The sequence below is a fragment of the Lontra canadensis genome, unplaced genomic scaffold, assembly GCF_010015895.1.
Source record: "Lontra canadensis isolate GAN:19392208 unplaced genomic scaffold, GSC_riverotter_1.0 scaffold24, whole genome shotgun sequence".
Classification (NCBI taxonomy): Eukaryota; Metazoa; Chordata; class Mammalia; order Carnivora; family Mustelidae; genus Lontra; species Lontra canadensis.
The window spans coordinates 2,324,269-2,349,105 of NW_022631018.1; the positions used below are offsets into that span (position 1 = coordinate 2,324,269).

Genomic DNA, 24,837 nt, shown 5'->3' on the forward strand with positions numbered 1-24,837 from the left:
CTTCCCTACATAAATAAAAGATCATACTCCCATGCTTGTTACTCCTCTTCCCAACTGAATTTTCTCTATAACATTTACCCCATCTGGCACATTATATGCTGTACTGGTTTAGTTTTTTTCTCCCTAAACTTTACATGAGGAGAGATATTTGTCTGTTTCCTTCATAGCTGTATTCCCCTGCACCTAAAATAGTGTCCAGAAAATAGTATGTGCTTAGTAAATAACTTGGTAATTAATAAATCATTATTAACATTGTATCATTTAAGATAAAAATAATATAATTTAAATTTTCTATGGTAAAAGAAAAACTTCAGGACATGAATAAACAAAACTCAAAGATTCCATTAAAACTTTTTGTGGGTAACAAGGCCAATATGTTTGATGGGTTCTTCTCAAAAAACACCATTTCACTGAAGTAGTGCTGCTTATCTGAAGAATGAAATAACAAATAAAAAGGATATGGAAAATAAACAAAAACTAGGTTTTGTTTGGGTACTCATTTTAGAGAACCAATCCTAAACCCTGAAAAATTTAACAGTTTAACTAAAGCATCATAATTGGATTGATTTCAAAGTCTGGATTTGAAACTAATTTAACCACTCATTATGATATTTAAAAAAACAAAACTGTCTCATTCTATCTTTAACACAATTCTATCTTTAGCCAATTTTTATGTATGTGGGTGTTTGTGTGTATGTGTGTCTATGTGTAGTAACTAAGAAGAATAAAATAGGATCTAGGTAAAATTAAAAATAAAATAAAAAAATTTCAGAAGAGAATGGAATTAGTTGTTTCCAAGCAAACCATATAGAATTGATACTGTACAGTGAAATGTACTTATAGTGAGAAAAGAAACTGTAAACAGAACATGGTGGGAGTTCCATATTTTTCCTTCTGCAATGGCTTCCAGATGAAACTTGCTTACTTTATAAGAGACGATTATTTTTTTCTAGCTGCCAGTGTTGGAAAATCTCTGTGATCTGAAAAAATAAAGCTATATCTTTCTGTATCTTAATCATAACTCTGACCTGAACTTCTACAGCTGGAATTTAACTAGCCATTTGGTTGACTATGTGTATAACAGAACAAATAGCAGCTTAGTTATGCTACATCTGTATTAAGCACAGAGTTAATAGAAGCCCCCCTCCCCCCTCCCAAAAAAAAGAGTCTCTTTTGGTGTGTTTTTACACATATCTTTAAAACATGAATGGAAGAAAAAAAGTTGAGATGAGAAATAAGGATGTATGGTCTGAAATTCAGATCACGTAATTGAAGGATGTCCCTTTTATTTAAAGTTTCTTATTGCCTCCAGTTAATTGAATTGGGCACTTAATCACCACATTTAGCTATTTTATTTCCTCTTGGAATATAAAACATGTTACCTTTTATAAAAGAACTAAAGGTGTTTAGAGAAAATTCTAAATAAATTCAGTACCCACCTACCATTTACCATTTTAATCTGGCTTAGCACTGTTCTGTGTTTCTTCTCTACAAAGTTTGCTTACTCTATAAAGCCACAGAATGCAAAAACTCTTCCTGAATGGGAAGGTGGTTGGATTTTCATACATGATTGCTAATGTCCACAGAAATAATCCCTCAAACTTTCCAGTGATGGAATAATGCTAAGTTTGTTGAACACGGTTCAAGTTTCTTTGCAGTTTTCTATTCTAGGAGCACGGTTTTGTGCTAGTTATAAGGTGACATTGATTTCTCTGAGTTTCTTGGGTTTGTGCTTTTTTCTTCTCTTTTTTAAAATTTAATTGATCATTTTTGTTTTTCAGTAACTATTAGCAAAAGAGAAAATGTGTGACTGGCCTGTCCATCCTTGTACCAGCTGAGAGAGGCAGAAGGAATTGCATAAGCTTCACATTCCAAAGTCAGGGTATTGTTGACTTTGATCTTCACTTCTTTAGGGGAAAGACCCGGCCCCAGTAGGTCCCCTTTATTGATGATGGGTGGAACTGCATAAAAAACAAATATTTGTAGAGTTAAACATTGGTTCTTTTAAATACATTTTATATCATAGTAATCACACTAAGGATGACTTAAGAAAACAAGGAAATAACTGAGGCGTTGGCTATGTTCCCCTTCCATGATGGACCCGAGTTAGCATCTTGTGAAATGGTAATGCTCAGATACAGAATGTGAAGGAAAACAGCTTTCTCCCTTCATCACTTTAATAATGTTGATGAGGCTATTGTCCTTCACAGAACAGCTACTTCCATTTTTCCAGGTTCCCAGAAACAGTCCAAGCATGACCTATAAAAGGCATTTGCTCAGCCATTAAAGGAACTGATTCAAAGAACAAAAGACAATCAGAAAGATGCTCTTTCTTTTTAAAAAACAAAACCAAAACCAAACTCCTGAAATGTAGGTCCTGTGAATGGTCATATTCACTTTGCTTTTTATGTATAGGTCAATGTACAGTGGATTAGCTCAAAGTCACTGATGAATTCATCTTAGGCTGTTGATTAGAACATATATATTTAAGTAACAATTTTGTGCACAGAAGTATTATAACTCAGCCCAGGGTGCTCCCAGGAGGAAAAACAGAAATGTAAGCAAAGTGCTACTGACAACTTCTCCAGTAAGAGGTTAGGGAGCGGACTGAATGGGCTCTTCACATCTAATTCTTCACATCTTGAGGACATGGGTACAATGCTTCGTATGACTTCCATCTTAATGAAGCAAGCTACATAAACAATAAACTTTAATGATGAGTATAAGTAGTTATGAACCCATAATAAAAAACAAGATTGAAAAAGTTAGAAAATTTGAAGAAAATATGAAATGTAGTGTTCTTTGTGGGACTTACTGTAGACCTTTACTTCATAGTGCTTTATCATTTCCCCCGCCTCATTAGTGGCTATACAAGAGTATCTTCCAGCATTATCCTCCTGTGCATTTAGGATCTGCAGAGTCCTACCTCCTGAAAAATCACGGAACACCAAAAAATCTCTGAAGTCACAGTGGCAACAGAGTATGCACAAAACACTGTGGTTTTTAGTTCTCACTAACGTATTTCTTTTTCTATGCGCTAATTCTGTAATAGATATTTGACACAAGACAAACTACAATATAGGTGGGCACTGCATGGTGGACAAGGAGTCAGTAAGTCCTCGATGACCCTCTATGGTAATGAATCTCATGCTCATCCTGACCCTCCCATGCCTCTGCGCATACTCTGGCTAAGGTTTTTACTTCACTCTGCTCATAAATAAATCTTCCACCTTAGTCATCTTCTTCTCATCTACTTGGGCTATCAGTAGAGACTGATCTTATTAAACTCAGTTTGTATTATGGTACATTTCTCCTTAAAAATCTTCATTGGTTCTCAACTGACTAAAATATAAAGTCAAAACTCTTTAGTCCAGGCATTCAAAACATGATTCCAATATTCCTTCCTGACCTTTTCTCCAACCCACCTCCCACCCTGCCATACACACACACACACACACACACACACACACACAGAGAAAATGTCCCCACTCAAGTGGAAGGTGGGGGTCTACATATTATTACTTGCAACTAGATAGGTCTTTGTACATCTGTGTGCCTTTCTTACTTTGTACCTTTCCCATACTAGTCATCCTGAGGGATCTGAAATCACTCATTTTCAACCAACAAAATTCTATACGTTTCTTTAAGGGCTGGTTCAAGTTCCAACTGCAACAAAGCATTTCCTGGCCACTTCAGCCCACAGTGGTCATTCCATCTTTTGAACTTTTTATAAAATTTGTCACTACCTCATTTATCAAGTGTCATGATTATTCATAATTCATGTTGTTAATTAAATTTTACACATATTATCTCCCTTCCATATAAAACTGTAAATTTCTTAAAGCTGGTGATAATACTTTTTAATTCTTTCTATTTTCATACATTTTGCCAAATATTAAAGAGAAATAAATAAGCTCTCTCAGTCTAAATACCAATTCTCCTTATGGTTCAATTCAACAAGAAATGAATTTCTACTCTTTTTGTATTGTGGTATATATTTGCCTTTTATTTAGATACATTATTGGTCTTCCAAAAAGTAATTTTACTTTAGATTATAAGATTTATATGAATAATTAAAAAATTAAAATGCCAGTAGTATATCATAACTAAGACATAAGTGCTTTTATAAAAAGTAACCAATGATTCTTTTTCTACAATAGTAGATGGCACAAATGTATCTTGTGCATCTAAAGTAAGCTAGTTACCTGGAAGAATACGAATATTTCGGTTGGATTCTAAAGGTGTTCCATCCTTAAACCAGGTGATAGTGGCTGGAGGATATGAATAAGCTTCGCAGACCAAAGATGTGGGGCTGTTAAGGATAACGGTGACATCTTCAGGGCCACCGTCACTATCAACGCCAGCAATTGTAGGAGATACTAAAATAGATTTAAAATGTGATTAAAGAAATATGTTTAGAAGTTTCCTTATTTGTGAATTTCTAAATTTCACTATACTTATTTTTTTTAGATTTTATTTATTCATTTGTCATAGACAGAGATCACAAGTAGGCAGAGAGGCAGGCAGAGAGAGAGAGGAGGAAGCAGGCTCCCAGCTGAGCAGAGAGCCCGATGTGGGGCTCGATCCCAGGACCTTGAGATCATGACCTGAGATGAAGGCAGAGGCTTTAACCCACTGAGCCACCCAGGCACCCCTTCACTATACTTATTTGTATAATTCTATTTCCTAACAATTCCAGAAATAATTGGTTCTTATTCTACATGAAAGAAATGAGAACTTCAAAATGGAGTCATGGAGGAGAAAACACAGAAAAAAGGAATTATAATACAGCATAGTAGGGCAAAAATGAGAATTCTGGTGTAGGATACACGGAGGCATAACATTCAATCCAGTCCGAGGTGTGTGGTGAGAGGACTCTCATCAGGGAAGGACTCCTAAAGGAAAAAATTGCAAAGTGAGCCTTAAAGGATTAGTGGCAGTTATTAAGTGAAAGAAGGGAAAACTTGTAGGAAGAGAGATCATATTGGGGGGGCAGAATAGTATAAACAATGAGGGGCAAGCAGGGAATATATTAAGGATAGATTCAAGGGGGTCAGTGTTGGAAGCAAGGGTAATGGAGACAGGTCCATTTGTTCCACATAAGATAATGAGGGACCGAATTAAAGGAAGGCATAAAGAGGCAGGAGTGACTACAGAAAAATTTAGGAAGTCAATTAGTGGCACTGGATGATAGAATTTGGAGGCTAAGGAAAACCAAAGTCAAAGATGACTTCTAGTTTTCTTGCTTGAGAATGTAGGTAAACTGCAATGAAGCAATATAAATAGAAAATATGGAAAGATCTGCTCATTTTGGAGGGAAGAAGTTTCGTTCAGTTCTGAGTATTTTGAATTTAAAGTGCTCATGAGAATTCCAGCTAGAAATGTCCAACAAGCAATTGAATATAGAAATCCAAACTTGGGAGAAAGATCTGGGTTGAGGTATGACTTTTAAAAGAAACTGTCTATAGAAGATAATAGTTAAACCTCTGGGAATTAAGTTTATTATTTGAAGACAATATCTAGAGTAAAATGAGCAGTGAAGTAATGACAAAATGCTAAGGTACCTAATGTTTGAGAGATGGATTACAGAGAAGGCCATAAAAGAGAGAGAAAAGGAGCCACCCAAAGTGTGCAAGGATAACGAGAGAACACTGTGAAGGAAAAGAAATAATGTCTAAAACATTAAGAAAGGACTGAGAAATATTTGTTGGATCAAGCAACACGATAATCTTTGACACAAGCATTGAAGCATGGCATGGGGAAAAGCCAATTTAGTGTGACAAGAAGGATAGACAAGGAATGGTTACAACATGAAGTCATGGAGAGAGTAGAAGGTGAAGCTGTAGGTAAGGTGGCTGGTGAGAATGACTGACGTACAGTGATACAGGGTTAAGGACATAAATATGAGTAGTAGCTGTGAACAAGAAGGAGAACTTACCTTCTGGGAAAAGAAAGGGTAAAGACCCCGAGTAGACCAGAAGTTGCAAAGGCACATACTTAAGCAGCCTCAACTTTATGAACTTTATGAAGATGGTGGAAGTCTTTGATTCAGATCCCTCAGTCTTCAATGAATGAGGGAGAATGACAAGAAACAGGGAAGTAACTAGGAAGTGGGCATTGCAGGGTGTGGTCAGATAGCATGACTTGGGATAGTTGGGATAAAGAAAAATGATCTCCACTGGAGAGAGCTCCAGAAAGCTAGTGTCTCTTCGGAAGAGTCAGATTGCAATTACAGCAAGAAGCTGGAGAGAATACTGAAACAGGTCTCCAGAGTATAGGACAGAGTATAGGATTTGGACATGAGTTAGTACTGGGAAGTGAATAAGTGGTGAAAGGAAGGAGGCATGAGGAACTTAAAGCTCTAAGAGAGACAGTGAATGAGCTGCAGAAGAGGAGAGGAAATCCAGGGCTGAGCATTTGCCTTTCATACCCTGATGGGTGTGAGGGAACACAGGTATCTTTGTAGGCAACTGGCTCTTGACTCCCACTCATACTCATCCAGTATCTGTTATTCAATGCTCTGTCAGGTGCTGGGGCTAAATGCTTTACAAGGTAAAAGAGGTTCTGCCTTTTGGAGTTTATTTTTTATACGCCATCTATATATACTATTCCTTTGACACTTATACATTATCTATTATTTTGATCTAATTTTCTTGCATACGTATCTCTTCTAGTTAGATTTTAAGATACTTGAGGACAGTGTCTTATATGGCAGTTTCCTATGCATAGGACTATATTTTCCCAAAAGAATCTGGGCAATATCTACAAAAACCAATAAATAAAAATTGCAAAGCACTGCATACTCAAATGTAGGTTAGTTGATTCTAGTAGAACGAAAAGTATTTTGATATTAGTAATAAAATATAACATATTCAGGTGGGACATTTTAAATTTTAAGACATGAGCAGAAATTAAAAATCCATTTTAATGTCATGCCTGAGATATAAGCATAACTGATGCTGTAAGAACTGAACGTACAGTTATTTCATAATTCCTAATCCACAAAGACTAGAATATGGACAATTACCAATAACTGTCCCATTAAGAAAGGATAAAATACATCAGATCGAGCCCCTTGTACTGTTGACCTGTTTCTCTCTGATCAGCATACATTGACTTTTTACTATTGCGTTTTTTACATCTGTCTTATTCACAGTTCTCCAGCACTAAACACAGTTCCTGGAACATAGGTGGTATTCCAAATGTAATGAATAAATTTATAAATATGTGAATTAATTAAAGAAAAACATAAAAATGTACACAAGCTCTAGTCTTCCTTAAATAATGAAATTCTATGGCAGAAAAATTAAAAAGAAAAAGAAAAGAAGGTAATTCAGCAGACAGTTGTGTCTGATTTTTCAAGATTTGAGGCAATATTTTTACTTACCCAACACATTAAGACTGAAACTTTTGCTCTTGTCGCCAGCTGTATTAGAAGCCAAACATGCATATCTTCCAGTATGTGACACTTGGGCATTGGTAATTTTAAGAAAACGGCCACCAGACATAATGTGATGGGTGTCATCTTCTAGGAGGAGTTGTCCATCTTTGTGCCATGTAATTTCTGGCATTGGATTCCCTGTAACAAAAAGCCACTTCTGAGAGATGGCTAAAAATTATATGCCTACAACTGATAATGAAAAGAAAGCATTTTCACTCATTTTCCTTTATATTTAATATCACGCTTGTAAAACAATGCAGTAATCATTCATTTTAAAATAAATTTGTAAACATAATTTATAATAACATTCATGCCATAATTTTTTAAATTCACAGATTACAAGCCATTTTCAAGTGAAGATTAGTTTGATCTATAAGTGAAATAATTCCAAGTTAGTCATTGTGTTTAGTTAAATAGTAAAATATACTTTAAAAAGAATGGGACATGCATTTTTATTAAAATTATTACTCATAAATACATTCATTCATATTAAATTTTTAAAGGTTTTATATTTTTGAAAGCAAGCAATGGAAAAGGAAAAACTTTGAAATAAACAATTCAACAAATCGATATTTTCAGTTTATACCAGGATTCTAGCATACATATATATAATAGGTAGATAGAGATATAGATATATTAATTATTCCTTTAATGGAATAATTCACCTATGGAAAAAGATCTTTTTGTTTTAACATGAGACCTATGTTAAATATTAATTTTTAAGTTGCTCAAATAATTAAAAAAATTCAAAGCCATAAAAACAAGTTCTATTAGGAAAAAGTACTAGGATAATATATTAAAATTGGAAGGCTTGGTCATACCAACCACGGAGCCTGTTCTATAGCCCTACCCAGGCAGGAAAGCAAATTTGCAGGCCTGCCCAACTGCTGAAATATAGCACCCAGTCCCACCTGATGAGGAAGCCTAATCAGAGAATCCAGGCAACCACAGAACCTACCCTATTGCTGCACTCAGTCGAGAAACCCAGTGAGCAGAACTCTCCAACTGTTTCCAATCAACACCAAACCCTACCTGCTAACTTCAGGGCTCAGGCAGGGGCCTCAAACTAATGGAGACCATAGAAACAAGCCCCATCTGCAAGGATGCTACCAGATGACCCATGAAGAACACCAAGCTGTACTGACTGGTGAATGACTGTTTTTGCCAAAGTGAACCTATAAAGCCTAGAAGAGGAGACCCTTGACTCCAATGTGCAGATACCAATGCAAGGAATCAGGTAAAAAAGACACCATCAAAGGAAACTAATTAAATTCCAATAATGACCCTAAAGAAATGGAAATCTGTGAACTAAGTGTCTGACAAAGAATTCAGAATAATCTTCTCAAAGAAGTTTGGTGAACTAGAAGAACACAGACAACTAAACAAAATTAAGAAAACAGTGCATGAACAAAGAAATAGAAACCATCTAAACAAACAGAATTCCTAGAGATGAAGAATACAGTGACTGAAGTAAAGAATTCAACAGAGAGCTTCAACAGTAGACTCAACCAAGAAGAAAAAAGAATTAGTGAACTAGAGGATAGGTCATTAAAATTATCCAGTCAGAAGAGAAAGAAGAAATGAATGAGAGAGAGAGAGAGAAAAGAAAGAAAGAAACAAAGAAAGGAAGGAAGGAAAGAAGGAAGAAAAGAGAAGAGAAAAGAAAGGAAGAGAAGGGAAGCAAAAAAAAGGAAAAGAAGAAAACAATGAAGAAAGCCTATAGGACTTACAGAATACTACTAACAGAAACAATATACATATACATTATGGGAATTCTAGAAGGACAAGAGAAAGAGAAAAGGACAGAAAGTATATTTAGAGTAATAATGTATGAAAACTTCCCAAACATAGGGAGAGAAATGAACATCCAGATTCATGAGGCCCAAAGGACCCCACATTGGTTGAATTGAAAAGGGCTATACTGAGACACATTATAATCATATTTTCAAAAGTCAAAGACAAAGACAGAATTTGAAAGCAGCAAGAGAAAAGTATATTACAAGGGAACCCCCTAAGACTTTAGGCTGATTTTTCAAAAATAAGACCTACTTTGTATGCCAGGAAAGAATAGGATAATGTATTCAAAATATTAAAAGAAAAAGGAACTGTCAATCAAGAACACTCTAGCTGGCAAAGTAGGAGGGAAAGATAAATATTTTCTTGAACAAACAAAAGCTGAGGCAGTTCATCACCACTGGATCTGCCTTTCAAGAAATGCTAAGAACATTCTCAAGTGGAAATGCAAGGATGATAATTAATGTTGTAAAACATATGAATGTGTGTACGAAAAGTCACTGGTAACGGAAAATATGTAGTTAAGGTTATAGTCTCTATGATTGTAACAGTGGTGTGTAATTCATTTACAACTCTAGTTTAAGAGTTAGAAAGTAAATGTATTTAAAATAGTTATAATAATAATATATAATAATAATAGTTAAAATAGTTATAACTACAAAATAATTTGTTATTGGATACATGTAAAACGTATGGAAACCGCCACATCAATAACCTAAAGTGTGAGGGGGAGATAGTAAAGTTTACATATACTGTCAAAGTAAAGTTGTTATCAGCCTTAAATAAGATATAATGTAAGCCCTATGGTAAAGAAAAACCTATACTAGTTGCACAAAAGATTATGATAAAGGAGCCCAAGCATACTGCTACAAAAAAGTCATCAAATCACAAAAGAAAATAGCAAGGGAAGAGGCAAGGAATAAAGGATCAACAAAACAACCAGCAAACAATGAACAAATGGCAATAGTAAGTCCTTACCCATCAATAATTACTTTAACATAAATGGATTAAATTCTCCAAAAGACAGGATGACTGAATGCATTATAAAAAAAAAGATTCACTCATATGGGGACTATAAGAGACTCACTTTAGCTTCAAAGATACACATAACTTCAAAGATACACATAGACTGAGAGTGAAGGGATGTAAAAAGTTATTTCAAGCATATGGCACCCAAAAGAAAGCAGGAATAGCTGCTTTTATCTCAGACAAAATAAACTTAAAGCTAAAAATGGTCAAAAGAGACAAAGAATCATTATCATTATGCAATGATAAAAGAGTCAATTCTCAGGAAGATATAGTGACTATAAATATTTATGCACCCAACATTGGAACAACTAAATATATAAAATAAATATTAATAGAACGAAAGGCGAAATAAACAGCAATACAATAACAGTTGGGGACCTTAATATCCACTCTCAACAAAGGGAAGATCATTCAGACAAGAGTCTGAATAAATCTAACTAAGGAGGTGAAAGTTACTGAATGATGAAAGGAGTTGAAAAAGACATGAATAAATGCAAATATATCTTATATTCGGATTGGAAGAACTAGTATTATTAAAATGTCCATACCACTCAAAGCCCTTTATTTTCAACATAAAACACAAAAACAAAAACAAAGCCATTTATAGATTCAATGTACTCACACTGAATGTACTCAAGATTCTAATGGCTTTTTTATAGAAATAGAAAAATGTCAGAAAACTCATTTGGCCCCAAAAGACCCAAACAGACAAAGCAATTCTGAGAAAGAACAAAGCTTGAAGGCATCAAACTTCCTGATTTAAAATTGTATTACAAAGCTAAGGTAATCCAAACAGTATGGCATTGGCATTTAAAAATAAACATAGACCAATGGAACAGAATTATGCACAAAGAAATAAACTCAGGCATATAAGGCAACTAATATTTGGATAAGGGATCCAAGAATAGTCGACAGAAAAAGGTAGCCTCTTCAATAAGTGATGTTGGAAAAATTAGATATTCACATGCAAAAGACTAAAACTAGACCCCTGTCTTACACCCATCACAAAACTTAACTTGAAATGGATTAAAGACTTAAGTGTAAGATTGGAATCATAAAACTCCTAGAAGAAAGCATAGGGACAAAACTCTCTGAAATCAGCCTGAGAAAGGATTTCTTGGATATGACACTAAAATCACAAGCAAAAATAATAAAAATAAACAAGTGGGAGTCCACGAAACTAAAAAGCTTCTGCCTAGCAAAAGAAATCATTGACAAAATATAAAGGCAACCTATGGAAGCAGAGAAAATATTTGCATACCACATATCTGATAAAGGATTAATACTCAAAATACATAAGGAACTTAATAACAAAAAGTCAAATAATATAATTTTAAAAATTGGCAAAGGACCAGAATAGACATTTTTCCAAAGAAGACATACAGGTGGCAAACAGGTACATGAAAAGATGATTAACATCTCTGATCACTGGGAAAGGCAAATAAAAACCATAATGAGATATCACCTTACACCTATTACAATGGCTGTTCTCAAAAAGACAAGAGATAACAAGTGTTCGTGAAAATGTGGACAAAAGGGCAACCCTTGTGCACAGTTAGTGGAAATGCAAATTGACATAGCTCCTACAGAAAACAGTATGGAGATCTCAAAAAATTAAAAACAGAATTACCACATGATCTAGTGATTCTCCTTCTGGGCATATATTTGAAAATACTGAAATCACTATTTTGAAAAGATATCTGCATTACCATGTTCACTGCAGCATTATTCACAATAATTTAAATATGAAAGCAACCTAAGTGTCCATTGACAGGTGAATGGATAAGGAAAATGAGGTGTGTAAACACACACAAACACAATGGAATGTCATTCAGCCATAAAGAAGAAGGAAATTCGGGACACCTGGGTGGCTCAGTGGGTTAAGCCTCTGCCTTCAGCTCAGGTCATGATCTCAGAGTCCTGGGATCAAGTCCTACATCGGGCGCTCTGCTCAGAAGGGAGCCTGCTCCCCCCCCCACCCTCTCTCTGCCTGCTTCTCTGCCTACTTGTGATCTCTCTCTGTCCATGAATAAATAAAAATCTTAAAAAAAAAAAAAAGAAGAAGAAGAAGGAAATTCTGCCATTTGCAACAGGATGGATGGACCGTGAGGGCATTAAGCTAAGTGAACAAGTCAGGCAGAGAAAAATACTGTATGATCTCACTTATATGTGTGACTTGATAAAATCAAAGCTCACAGCAACCAAGAAAAGACTGGCGATGTCCTCTTAGAGATTTATTTCCTTTTACTACAATAATACACTGCATCACTGATAAAGATGGTAAAATTTGTTGGTGTAGGATGTAGGAGTATTCTTATTTCCACAGAATCTGAGAAATTTCCTCCTACACTTCCACTGGCCGTTCTCAACGAGAATTCAATTTCAAATGCTATTTATAGTAGTTTGATTTTTTCTCAACTAATTAAGATATATAGTGGAGACATAATCAGTGAGTGGAGAACAACACAAGTTCAAGAGCTAAGTCCCTTACCTGTCACTTCACAGGTCAGTGTAACACTCTGCTTCTCTTTTACCTTCACATGTTCCAATGTATTTTCACTCACAATGTGAGGTGGCACTAAAGAAAAAGAAAATTAAATGAAGAAAAAAATCAGGAAAAGTAAACAACAATTCTAACAGCAGTGTTGTTATTCCAGAGGCATCTATGTTTATATATTTATTAAGCTATAACCTTTAAAACAAACCTCCAAATTATCATTATTTGTTTACCAGAATAATGTCATAAAACCATTTTGATCAATTCTAATTTTAAGATATAAACTTATATGTCATGAATTCAATTATAATGAATTTTATTGTAACAGAAGTTATAAAGTCTGGATAAAAATGTCAACAAGTAAAAAAAATGTCAACAAGTTAATAAGAACATTTATTAGACATTTATTTCTCCCACTGTAACTCTGATAAGTATTCACGTTAAAAAAGTTATCAGAGTCTCAACAGTTGTGAACTGAAAAGACACAGCATTTCAGCCATTTTAACCCAACTAATCACATCCAAATTATTTTAACATTGAATTACTGCCAAGAGTGTCAGTCCAGGGGCCAACAAATACATAAATGTGAGATCAAGCTGTAGATAAAATTTAACTATATCCAGAATGTATTAAGCCAATTACATTGTTTTTCTAGATATTGAAAATTATAAAAATACCTAATACTGAAAGCCCAAAGATTTTTCTTTCTTCACCAGCTGCATTCCTTACAACACAAGTATACTGGCCAGCATCTTCTACTCTGGTCTGCATCAACCGCAGAGTCCTGCCTCCTGGGGAAGCAAACCACCAGATGACTCAAAAAGAAATCTGTGACTTTACCAGTTGGCTAAGTAATGCTCAATTTGGATAAAATTCAGTCAATATACTTCAAAGGACTTTAACATTTATTAATATCAAGCTTTTAAAAAATCATATGCTTTAAGCCTATAGGCAGCAGAAAAGATAATTCAGAAGAATTTTCTGGTTCAAAGGCTAAAAAATAAATACAATGCTAAGTGACAATAAGAAAAAATATGGAGTTTCAGAGATGTGATGTTTGAACATAATCTCAAGAGGCAAGTATATATAAAGATTTATTTATTTATTTGAAAGAGAGAGAGAGAGCATGAGCAGAAGGGGCAGGGAGAGGGAGAGAGAATCTCAAGCAGACTCCACACTTAGCACAGAGCCTAACATGAGGCTTGATCTCATGACCCTGAGATCATGACCTGGACCAAAACTAAGAGTCCGATGCTTAGCCAACTACACCACCCAGGTGCCCCAAAGGCAAGTTTATTTTACTACAGGGAAGAGTTAAGAGACACCATTATAGGTAGAGTATGAATGTGGATATAGAGTAGAAAGCAGATGTGAGTTTGGTACTTAGAGGAGAGCAGATGGAGCAAATAGAGACAGATGAGGCTAGCTGGGGTAATGGTTGGTAGATGCCCACACTCTGTGGGCCCTTGAATGCTACACTAAGGAACCTGGACTTTACTGTGTTCACTTAAAGCTATGGAAGTGTGCAAACAAATAAACAAAAAAGACCTGTGCTTTAGAAGGACAACTATGACAGGATGGTTGAGAAAAGATTCCCAGTTTGCCACTGAGTTATGAAATGGGAATGTGAGAAAGGGGTCTACACCAGCATCCCAGATTGGGATGACATCAGTATGGGAGGAATGGGAGAAACCCCGAAGACCTGACTACTGGTTTCCAATGGTGTCTCGTGGAATCCTAGAATTATTTCGATCCAAGTCTACAGGGGGTCCCTTGATTCGCTCGTGCAATTCTGCTTTATTACTTTTTATATTTTGAACATCTATGTAATAAAGGTTACACTTCTTCATCCAAGAAATGCTTGCAGACTGAGAGGGCCACTCTCACATGCGAAAGGATGGGATTTGGAAAGAAACTCCCTCGAAGGACAAATGAAGAGGAGGCAGAAAATGGGCCTGAAACAAAGCCTGCAGAAAACAAACAGGCACTGACAGAGTCCTTGAAATCATTTGAGAAGTAAATTTTCAGGAAAAAAACAAAAAAGTAAATCATGTCTTAGATTTCATAATACTTTCCTACCTGGTATATTTTTGCTTGAAACCCTGAACTGGAACTAAAACAAACCAAAATGGTAGAACATGAAATTTTCATGTGAATATTCACCTGGCTCTAGATTTGTCAGGAAAGTCCATCTGTTTTCTCTTTTCCTAAACACAACAAGCTGTCACTGAGCTTTGCCTGGAAGCAACCTCCCCATCCTCAACTGGTTGAAAGGTAAACTCAGTAGTAACTTATTTACATAAACAAAGCTGATTACAAGAATTCAATTTTTCCCCCCAAACTGCATTTAAATAAGGAAAATTAAATACAGAAATTATCTAAACATGTCAAAAAAAAACCCTCGTGTTAATTAGGCGAGGAGTCAAGCACTCACTGCTACTTCAGATTAGTGAGACCATAACATGATTCCAGTTGAGAGATATTCAATCAGTACAGCTGTTAAGAGTTACTGCTAGCTCTGCGAACCTCAGCCTCTTGCCTCATGATCTTTCTCTCATTTCCTGGTCCTCTCACTTAATCCAGTGAAAAACAACAAAAAGATCGGACAGTAAGTTCTACTTAAATGGAGATGTTTCTTGTACCTATTAAATTCTTATAGCAGCTATCTGTTCTTGGCAGAAAACTTGCTAACAATGCCAGGGTCTTCAGAAAAATATGGCTTTCAGAAAATCTGTACTTAAAATCGCAGGAGAATTAATCTTAATAGAATAGAAGTGTGCAGCAGACCAATGACCAAGCAAGTCATATGTCATTCATCTGATTCTCATTCATCTATTGCACAATACACATGTTCAGACTGTAAAACTGAATGACTCCTTTGGCAGCGTCACAAGGTCAAATACTTTTAATGTGTTCACTCAGGGATCTCCAGCTGCTAGTCATGCAAAACAAAACTAAATAAAACCAAAATGCCACTCCCATAAATCTATAATAAGCCAGAGTTCCTCACTCTTTGTAATAGCGGGACATCACAACAATCTTGCCTTTTTCATTTCCAGGAGCCCTGATGTAGCTATTATATTTAAAAAAAGTCCTCCTTTTTCAGTGATTTCAAGAATTTTAAAAAGTCAAAGATATGAAGATAATTTCAAGACAGGAAGATAATGGGCTCAAGATTTTGGTAACCAAATTGTAATAAAACCTTTACCATTAGTATGCATTTCCTAAGATCAATAGAGACTGGGACACCTGTGCAAAGGAAAACAATGTAGTAAGGACATAGGAAAATTTCCCAGGATAGGGACACCTAGACCTTTCACCCAGTTGTCTATGGCAATGGCAAACATATATTGGATGTTACCATATAAGTAGGTGCTGTATTAACTGCTTTACATACGTACATGGACCCATTTCATCTTTACAAAAACCGTAAGAGGCAAATACTATTAATACCTTCACTTTATAAGTTAAGAGATGGAAGTTAGCAAAGTTAAGTAACTTGCTTGAGATCATGAATCTAGTGAGAATTATAGGCAATAAATATAATAATGATAGCAATACATATTCTTCATCAAGCTTCTATCATTTACAGACCAACATCTTGAAAAAACAGAGGGACCTTATTTAAACCTAATTCAAACACTAGGAAAGGATCTTTTCTGAAAAAACAAAAAAAAAAAAACAAAAAAAAACCTCTTCAAAAGTGGAAATTTAAACTTCATTTGAACAAATCTGGAAGTAGAAGATTACTTACTCTTAAAAATAGTTCACCTTGACTTTAAACAATATATTTTTTAAGTTGCTTATATTCAGACCGATATCTGTCCCTAGAATCTTCCATACTGGCATTGCTTTTAACCTCTGGAACTAGACACAACCAACATAATCTTTTTCTGTGTCATGGTTCTTCAAGTATTTGAATTTAATTTTCACTATGTAACCATAAGGTTTCACACAGTTTATTTTTCCAGGTTAAATACAATCAGAAATGTAAATTATTTTGTAATAATTTACCATCATGGTTACCCTTCTTTGAAAATATTGTCAACAAATCCTTCCTCTAGTCTTCCTAATGAGTAAGTTGGAATACAACTGGTCTCTTCCTTTTTTTATTCATGAAAATATATTAATGTGGTAAAATATTGCATTTATTTTCTTGATAACCACATTACACTGTTAATGCATATTGAATAACAAACACAATTCAGAGATCTTATATGAAGAATTCTGAAGCTATATGTCACCTAGATTTTCATCATTTTTAAAAAATTTATTTATTTGTTTTAGAGAGAGAGTGTGTGCAAGCAGGGTGATGGGCAGAGGGAGAGAGAGAGTAGGAGAGAACTCCCTGCTCAGCTCTAGCCCAATGCAGGGCTTGATCTCACAACCGTGAGATCATGACCTGAGAGGAAATCAAGAGTAGGAGGCTTAATCCATTGAGCCACCCAGGCGCCCCTCATCATTGTTGTTTTTTTTTTGTTTTTTTTTTTTTAAATGTAAGCACAGGAGTTTATTTAACTTTCATTTTGTTAGGTTAAACACAAATGTTCCAGGGTGAGGTGTGTTTGAATTCAGATGTCTTCACTCAACACATTGGGTATTCTTCAAAGTGTTCAAGCCTTTTCTTAACCACAGCTTGGCAAGATTGTTTTCTTGGTCTATATCCAAATCATTACTAAAGGGGTGAAGCGCAGACGACTGGGGCATGGCGTCAAGACCCCTCTCTTCATGCTCGCACGGGTCCATAAAGGACAAGCTAATACACTTTCTTACATAATCAGATGAGAAATAAGCTGAATAATGATAAAGTCCTAACTGACAGGAAACTAACTTATCCTGGAAATACAAAGATCACTCAGATGAAATACTTGGTTAATGGAGATTTGTCATATAATATGGTTTGTTCTAGACTCTGGCTTCCATTTCAGCACTTCTTTTTGTCCTCACTTTTCAGATGGGTTGGTACTCATTGAAGCATGAATGCTCTGACGTCCCCATGATTTAAGTAATAAGCAAGTGCCAAGATTAATAGGATCTACAGATATCTGGAGATTTCCCTGCCTCCTTTTCATGTAGCATCTGATGTCCTTCTAAATATTTTTTTCTTAATAGGATCAGCATTAGAGTAAGCCACTAGATCAAAAAGAAAAAAATGAAATACAGAGAAATTAAGGGGAAACGGTGGCCATATTAAGCTAACCAGATTGCCAGGGTATGAAAATCTCTAATACCTGAGAGAATTCTCACAGAACTGCTAAGGCTGACAGGCCATCCATCTTTCAGCCAGGTAATGGAAGGCAGGGGAATTCCTGAAGCTTCACAAGTCAGAGACACTGAGTTCTTTTCCACGACACTGGTATTTTCAGGTATCCCATGGTTTCCTATGATGCTTGGAGGGGCTGTATGATAGAACAAATAAGAAAAGGAAAAGAAGTTAGCTAATATATATCAAACACCAAATCCTCAACAGCCTATGGTTAATAAGATAACTTCCATTGCCTGGTCAACATAAGCAAAATAAGTAATCACAACAATGAGCTTATTAGAAGTAGCAATATTTTTAGTGTGACATTCCTGGAAATAAAAATGTTGCTTCTTCCCCACTCATAGCAGTAAATGACTTTCATATTGTTATTCTATTGGTGGTGAATGATTTTCTATGAGTCACTCATCTCGTCCGGTAAATCTCTAATATGGACACATGACCTTTTTATAGGCAGAATTTTCTAACAAGTAATTCCAATCCTAAAAATAAGAAGCAATCAACAAAAAAAGATGCTTAATACTGAAACTTCTCTTTTACATTCTGATTATGTTAGCTTTGGCTCACATATTTGCTTCAAACTACAGGATATGAATACTGGACTTTGTGCACATCCTAAGTGGATTCAGGTGATAAGATTGTCTATGAAATTTATCATTATTTCTGTAGATTTAAAAATTGTAGGGGCACCTGGGTGGCTCAGTCAGTTACCAATCTGACTCTTGATTTCAGCTCAGGTCTTGACCTCAGGTTGTGAGTTCAAGCCCCCATGAGTTAAAAATAATGCAATTCCTAGAGATTCTATCCAAAAACTGTTAGAACTAATAAATGAATTCATTAAAGTTGCAGGATACAAAATTAATACACAAAGTCTATTGCATTTCTATATAGTAATAATGAAATATCAGAAAGTGAAAGTAAGAAAACAATCCCACTTACAATTGCATCAAAAAGAATAAAATACATGGAATAAATTAACCATAGAAGTGAAAGACCTGTATGAAGACTACAAGACAATAATGAAAGAATCTGAAGAAGGCACAGATAAAGGTTTGGGGAATAATACTGTCAAAATGTCCATACTACTCAAAGTAATATGTGTTGTAATGCAATCCCTATCAAGATTCCAAAGGCATCTTCCACAAAAATAGAAATAAACAATACTAAACCTTATATGGAACCACAAAAGACCCAAATAATCAAAGCAATCTTGAGAAAGAACAAAGTGGGAGGCATCATGTTCTAAAATTTCAAACTATTTTCTAAAGCTATAGTAATTAAAACAGCATGGTATTGGCATAAAAACAGACATATTAATCAATGGTACAGAATAGAGAGCCCAGAAATGAACCCACTCATATATGATCAATTAATTTACAACAAAGGAGTCAGGCATATCTGCTGGGGGAAAGATAGTCTCTTCAATGAATAGTGCTGGGAAAACTGAATAGCCAAAGGCAAAAGAATGAAATTGGACAATTATCTTACACCATACATAAAAATGAATAATGGATTAAGGCTTGAACATAAGAAATGAAACCATAAGACTCCTAGAAGAAAACATAAGCCCTTTGACACAGGTCTTAGAGATGATTTTTCGAATGTGACACCAAAACCAAAAAACTACAAAAGCAAAAATAACTCTCGGCACTACATTACAGTAAAAACCTTCTGCACAGAAAAGGAAACAATCAACAAAATGAAAAGGCGACCCACTGAATGGGAGAAAATACTTGCAAATCATATATCTGATACGGGGCTAATATAAAAAATATATAAAGAATCCATATAATTCAATACCCCAAACAATCAATTAAATATGGGCAAAGATATGAATAATTATTTTTCCAAGAAAGCCGTACAGATGGTTAAAAGGTGCATGAAAATGTACTCAACATAATTAATCAACAGGGAATGCAAATCAAAAGCACAATGAGATATCACCTCACACCTGTTTGAATGGCTGTTATCAAAAAGACAAAAAAATAGCAAAGGGATGATGAAGAGAAAAAAGAATCACTGGGCCCTATTGGTGAAACTGTAAATCCATGCAGCCACTGTGGTAAACAGGTTTTTTGAGGTTCCTCAAAAAATTAGAATTAGAACCACCATATGATTCAGCAATTTTACTTCTAGGTATTTATATGAAGAAAACAAAAACACTGCCTTGAAAAGCTACATGCACCCCCCCCCCCCCGTTTATTGAAACATTATTTACAACAGCCAAGCAATGGAAACAACCCATGTCCATTGATGGATGACTAGATAAAGGAATTAAAGGATATATATACAATGGATTATTATAACAACCATTAAAAAAAAAGAATGAAATCTAGTCATTTGTAACAACATGGAATTATCTCAAGGGCATTATGCTAAATGAAATAAGTCAGACAAAAAGATAAATACTGTATGACCTCTTCGAAGTGGAATCTAAAAATGGGTATCAAGGAGGGCACATGTTGTGATGAGCACTGGATGTTTTATGCAACTAATGAATTATTGAACACTACATCAAAAACTAAAAATGTACTATATGTTGGGTAATTGAACATAATAAAAAAAGATACTGATAATAGTTTTTAAAAAACTAAAACTAAAAATAAATAAAAACAAACAAATAAATAAATACAACCAAGTTCATAGGTACAGAGAACAGTTAGCCATGGGGGGTGGGGGCAAACTATTTTTGTTTTTGTTTTTAGTTTAAATAAACTACATTAAAAAAAAAGAAAAAATTAACATTGCAATTCAAATTATATGCATACGAATAACTGTCCTTGAGTACATGTACACTTGGTCTATTCCTTTTGATATTTATGACTCATTAATTGGAATATTAAAGCTGACATCAGTACAACTCATGAGCAGCTGACACTGAGTCAGTAAATTCTAAGGAACCTAGGCTTATACTAACCAAGACAGCAAATTTGGAAAACATAGAATCAAGGGCTATTACTTGGGATAGCATTGGTTCAAAAGTACTTGAAGAAGACAATTAGACAATTAAACCTACTTTACTATGTGCTTTTCTGAGAGAACATCTAATGTCTGCCTGTTTCAGTAAGGGAAGAAATGGGAGGTCAAGCATAGAAGGATAAGTGATGAGACCGGTCCAGAGAAAAGGTGCATATGCAGAAAATCACAGACTACAAATAAAAGACTCAACACTGACGGCTTATGTTTCCCATCCAGGATGCTACAGAATATAATAACCAGAAAACAGACTTATTGAGCTTCTTTATACTTACTATGTACACTTAAGTCATATTTTCTGTCAGTCATTCCTGCTACATTCACAGCAACACACACATAACGGCCTGTGTCAGATACATGAATGTTCTTCAGCTGAAGGATGCGACCTTCATCCAATATTTCCATTCCCCTTCCCTTTGTCAAAGGGCGGCCATCTTTCATCCAGGTCACTTTTGGCTGAGGAATACCCCGCACCTCGCACTCCAAAGAAATACTCTTCCCTCGAGTAACAGTGATTTCAGTAGGATGGCTGCCACTATTGGATATAGTTGGTCGAACTGAAAAAAAAAAAAAAGAGGAAAGTAGAAAATATCTGCTTCGAGTCTTGCATAGGACTTTGTATCAGCCAAAGTTAAACTCATTTTTGATGTTGAAACATAAGAAAGCTTTATGTAAAGTACTAAGAAAAGGCCCAGGGCTAATCGACATGGCATTGCTATACTGAGAGGCAGAATTCCTCTCCAATGTTTCTAAATGTGGCCGTGCTTGAAATAAAGCTATCAACACAGTAAGAAAAGTTTTGTGTTTGCTACTTTTCCTGATTTGTAACAAGTTATATGCTTGAACCTATCTTTCCTAGCCCTAATTTACAGAAGACTTCCTAGTATTAACATTAAAGCAGATATGATAACCCCACTCACAATCAATTCCTTTCTTCCTTCTACCCTCTAGCCTCCATGACAGGAGTTGAAAAGCTGAGACTGTTTGTCTCAATCTTCCCTAAAAAGGAGGTAGCCACATAAATCAATTTAGGCCTATAAAATCTAAATAAAGATCTGCTTGGTAGGCGTGGGGGATGAGGGGAATGGGTTGGGAATGTTTTTGCTGTCCTGATGAAAGGAAAACATACCACTTCTTATCCTTATTTTTGCCTTCAATGTGGACTTGATACCATAGTTGCAACAATGATCTTGAGACCACAGAGCTAGGAGCAGGAGAAGCCTAGATCTCCTGTCTTGATATGAGTACGGTTCTGATCAACTCCAGTGACTGCCAACCTCAGGCTTCTCATTATGTGAGAGAATAAGTCTCTAATTACTTAACACACTGATCACCAGTTATTCTGTACATTTGCTGCTGAATTTACCTGATACTTATTCTAAGAAAAAAAAAATTAGACCAATTCTAATACATAAGTATGTGGGGGAAGAAACATGGGCCAGCATTAGCCATCTTGGCGGTTAGTGCCAGTCCTACTACAATCAAGCCATGTGACCTTGGTCAATCATGGGAACCTCTCTGGGCTTCGATGACGACATATGCAAAATGGAGACAATAATTTTGTTTCACATCATAGTTCATGTAAAGGTTAAATGAGATACTGTGAACATTTAAAACACTTCAAAATCTTATATGAATTAAATATTCTTTAAAATGAGGTATTTTTACATTTTGCAAATATACCCTATGATACAATGCCATCTCTCCCCATTCCACACATCCACTCTCCTGCCCACAATACATTACAGCCACATTGATGGGTCTTTTATCAGCATGTTAATGCAGTGCACAGCTGTGTTGTTAAATGAATAACAGACAGAAATAAGCAACTGTTCTTTGTTTATGTCAACACAGTTTAAATTTGTGAGTCCTATGATAGGTATATTATAGCCATATTGCCTTGAAGGTATCTTAAAGATATAAAGAAAAAGCAAAAAGGAAAGACAGAAAGATTAAAAGAAAGTCTGGCTAATCAATAATTTACTGTAGACTTGCAGATCGTAGTCTTTCTTTGCAGTTCCAGCAACGTTCGATGCCACACATGTGTATAGCCCTGCATCAGATTTTTCCGCAACTGAGATCTGTAACTGTCTGCCTCCAGATAAAGTTCTGACTCGCCCCCCAGAATCAGTCAGCACTGGCAAGCCTGCAAAGAAAACAAAATGCCAGAATATGAAGCAAAAATATATAGAATTTTGTGTACACACTCTGATAAGTACGTTTATTTACATCTTAGTTCAAAGACCTAAAAGACACCCACCATTTTTTTCCTATTCACTGAAAACTTTGGTACTTCTTACCTAAAAGACAGAAGACACTGCAAAATAATCCTATGCAAAAAGGAGGAGGAGAAGGAAGGAGAAGAGGGGCAGGAGGGAAAGTAGGTATTTACCAAGATTGTCTTCGGCAAATTTTTCTTTCAATCAGGCTCCCCCCTCATCGTTGCAAGTCTGCTTCTCCTTCTCCCTCTGTGATCTCTCTCACCCTCACTATCTCTCAAATAAATAAATAAAACCTTAAGAAAATCACCTAAAATATAGATGATCTGTCTGATACTTAATGGATACAAATACATATTTATTGATGAACAAATTGAAAATTTGGTCAACCACAAAATTCAATCTTAACATACATTGCAAAACTGTCACAAATACAGCAAAAATGTTACAGAAAATATTTTTAAAGCTTATTCTCAAGATGATAAAAGAATTCTTTGAATGGATTCAGGTTATAAAGCAATCAACTAATACAGAAAAGTTAATTCTTTTCTGGAGAACAGTTTCAAAACTGAAGATTTTCAGATGGATAGTCCAGGAGTTACCATGTGCTACGCCTTTAATAGAAAGCAATCATGCTATCTAGATTTTTATTTTGCAAACCCCAGGAAAGTTGGTTAATAAACTGACATGTTTGTCAAACAACATATAGATTCATTTAACATTTATATTTAATTTTATAAATGTTGAGGATGAAAACTGACCTTTCTTCTTCCAAACAAGATTTGGGGGTGGAATACCACTTGATTCACACAATAAACTAATGAGATTCCCTTCAATGACTGTAAGTTGAGCACGTTCATCAGAACCATAAATACTTGGTGGTACTGAAAAAGGAAAAAATACTATATTACATTAACTTTACATAAAATTTCCTTAACATTTTACATTTAAAAAAAAAGGCTCCCATTCAAATGACATAAGGGAATAATTAGCCCTTGAGGTTGACATATCAATACTACATTAAAAGTCAACTGTAAGACACAGAATAAATACCTATTAGCAAACTTCCTGTTTTTACAGACAGAAACTTAACAAAATATTCAGAAGCTAATGTATTGTAGATAATTACACTTTTTGCATAAAAAAGCTAAAGCGCCTACCAAATTTACACTTAACTGTCATTTCTGCTCAGCCAGTTTTGATGTCTCAGCAGCTGAACAGAACTGGAAAACATCAGGCTTACAACATGATGGTAAAGGAGAGACATAGGGGTTTGTCCTAAGATAAGAAATGGATATGTTACCTATTCTAGAATGCACAGCCTGCCTCCCCACTGTCCTCTAGTTTCTCTTTGGAATGTTTAAGTGAACGCTGACTGCCCATGCTTCTCTCAAGGAGGCCAAGTCTGCCTTTGCTGGCTGATGTCTCCTCTCCAGTTGCTTCTCCAGCGGCCATATTATCAGGGGCAGATGCTTGCTCTTCCAAGCTCGTGGGAGTTGAGGAGTGGGAGAATCCTTCTTCCCCCTCAATATAGCTTCTAGTCATTGTTCAACTCCAACTGCCCCATGTGAAAACCTCCTCTTTTGAGGCTCATGCCCCCAATTTACTTCTCTTTCCC

At 35.4% G+C, this 24,837-nt stretch overlaps 1 protein-coding gene across 1 annotated transcript in view; it reads right to left on the reverse strand.

The window, feature by feature from the left end:
• Window positions 1–24,837, reverse strand: part of HMCN1 (hemicentin 1) — a 471,117-nt gene that overhangs the window by 116,708 nt on the left and 329,572 nt on the right. The window contains exons 43-52 of the mRNA XM_032862623.1: window positions 23,981–24,103; window positions 22,985–23,146; window positions 21,276–21,557; window positions 17,993–18,160; window positions 13,439–13,552; window positions 12,756–12,842; window positions 7,388–7,579; window positions 4,206–4,379; window positions 2,816–2,929; window positions 1,816–1,961 (exon numbers count right to left, since the gene is read on the reverse strand). Of these exons, the coding sequence (XP_032718514.1) occupies window positions 1,816–1,961; window positions 2,816–2,929; window positions 4,206–4,379; window positions 7,388–7,579; window positions 12,756–12,842; window positions 13,439–13,552; window positions 17,993–18,160; window positions 21,276–21,557; window positions 22,985–23,146; window positions 23,981–24,103 (1,562 nt within the window). The remainder of the gene's footprint in view (window positions 1–1,815; window positions 1,962–2,815; window positions 2,930–4,205; window positions 4,380–7,387; window positions 7,580–12,755; window positions 12,843–13,438; window positions 13,553–17,992; window positions 18,161–21,275; window positions 21,558–22,984; window positions 23,147–23,980; window positions 24,104–24,837) is intronic.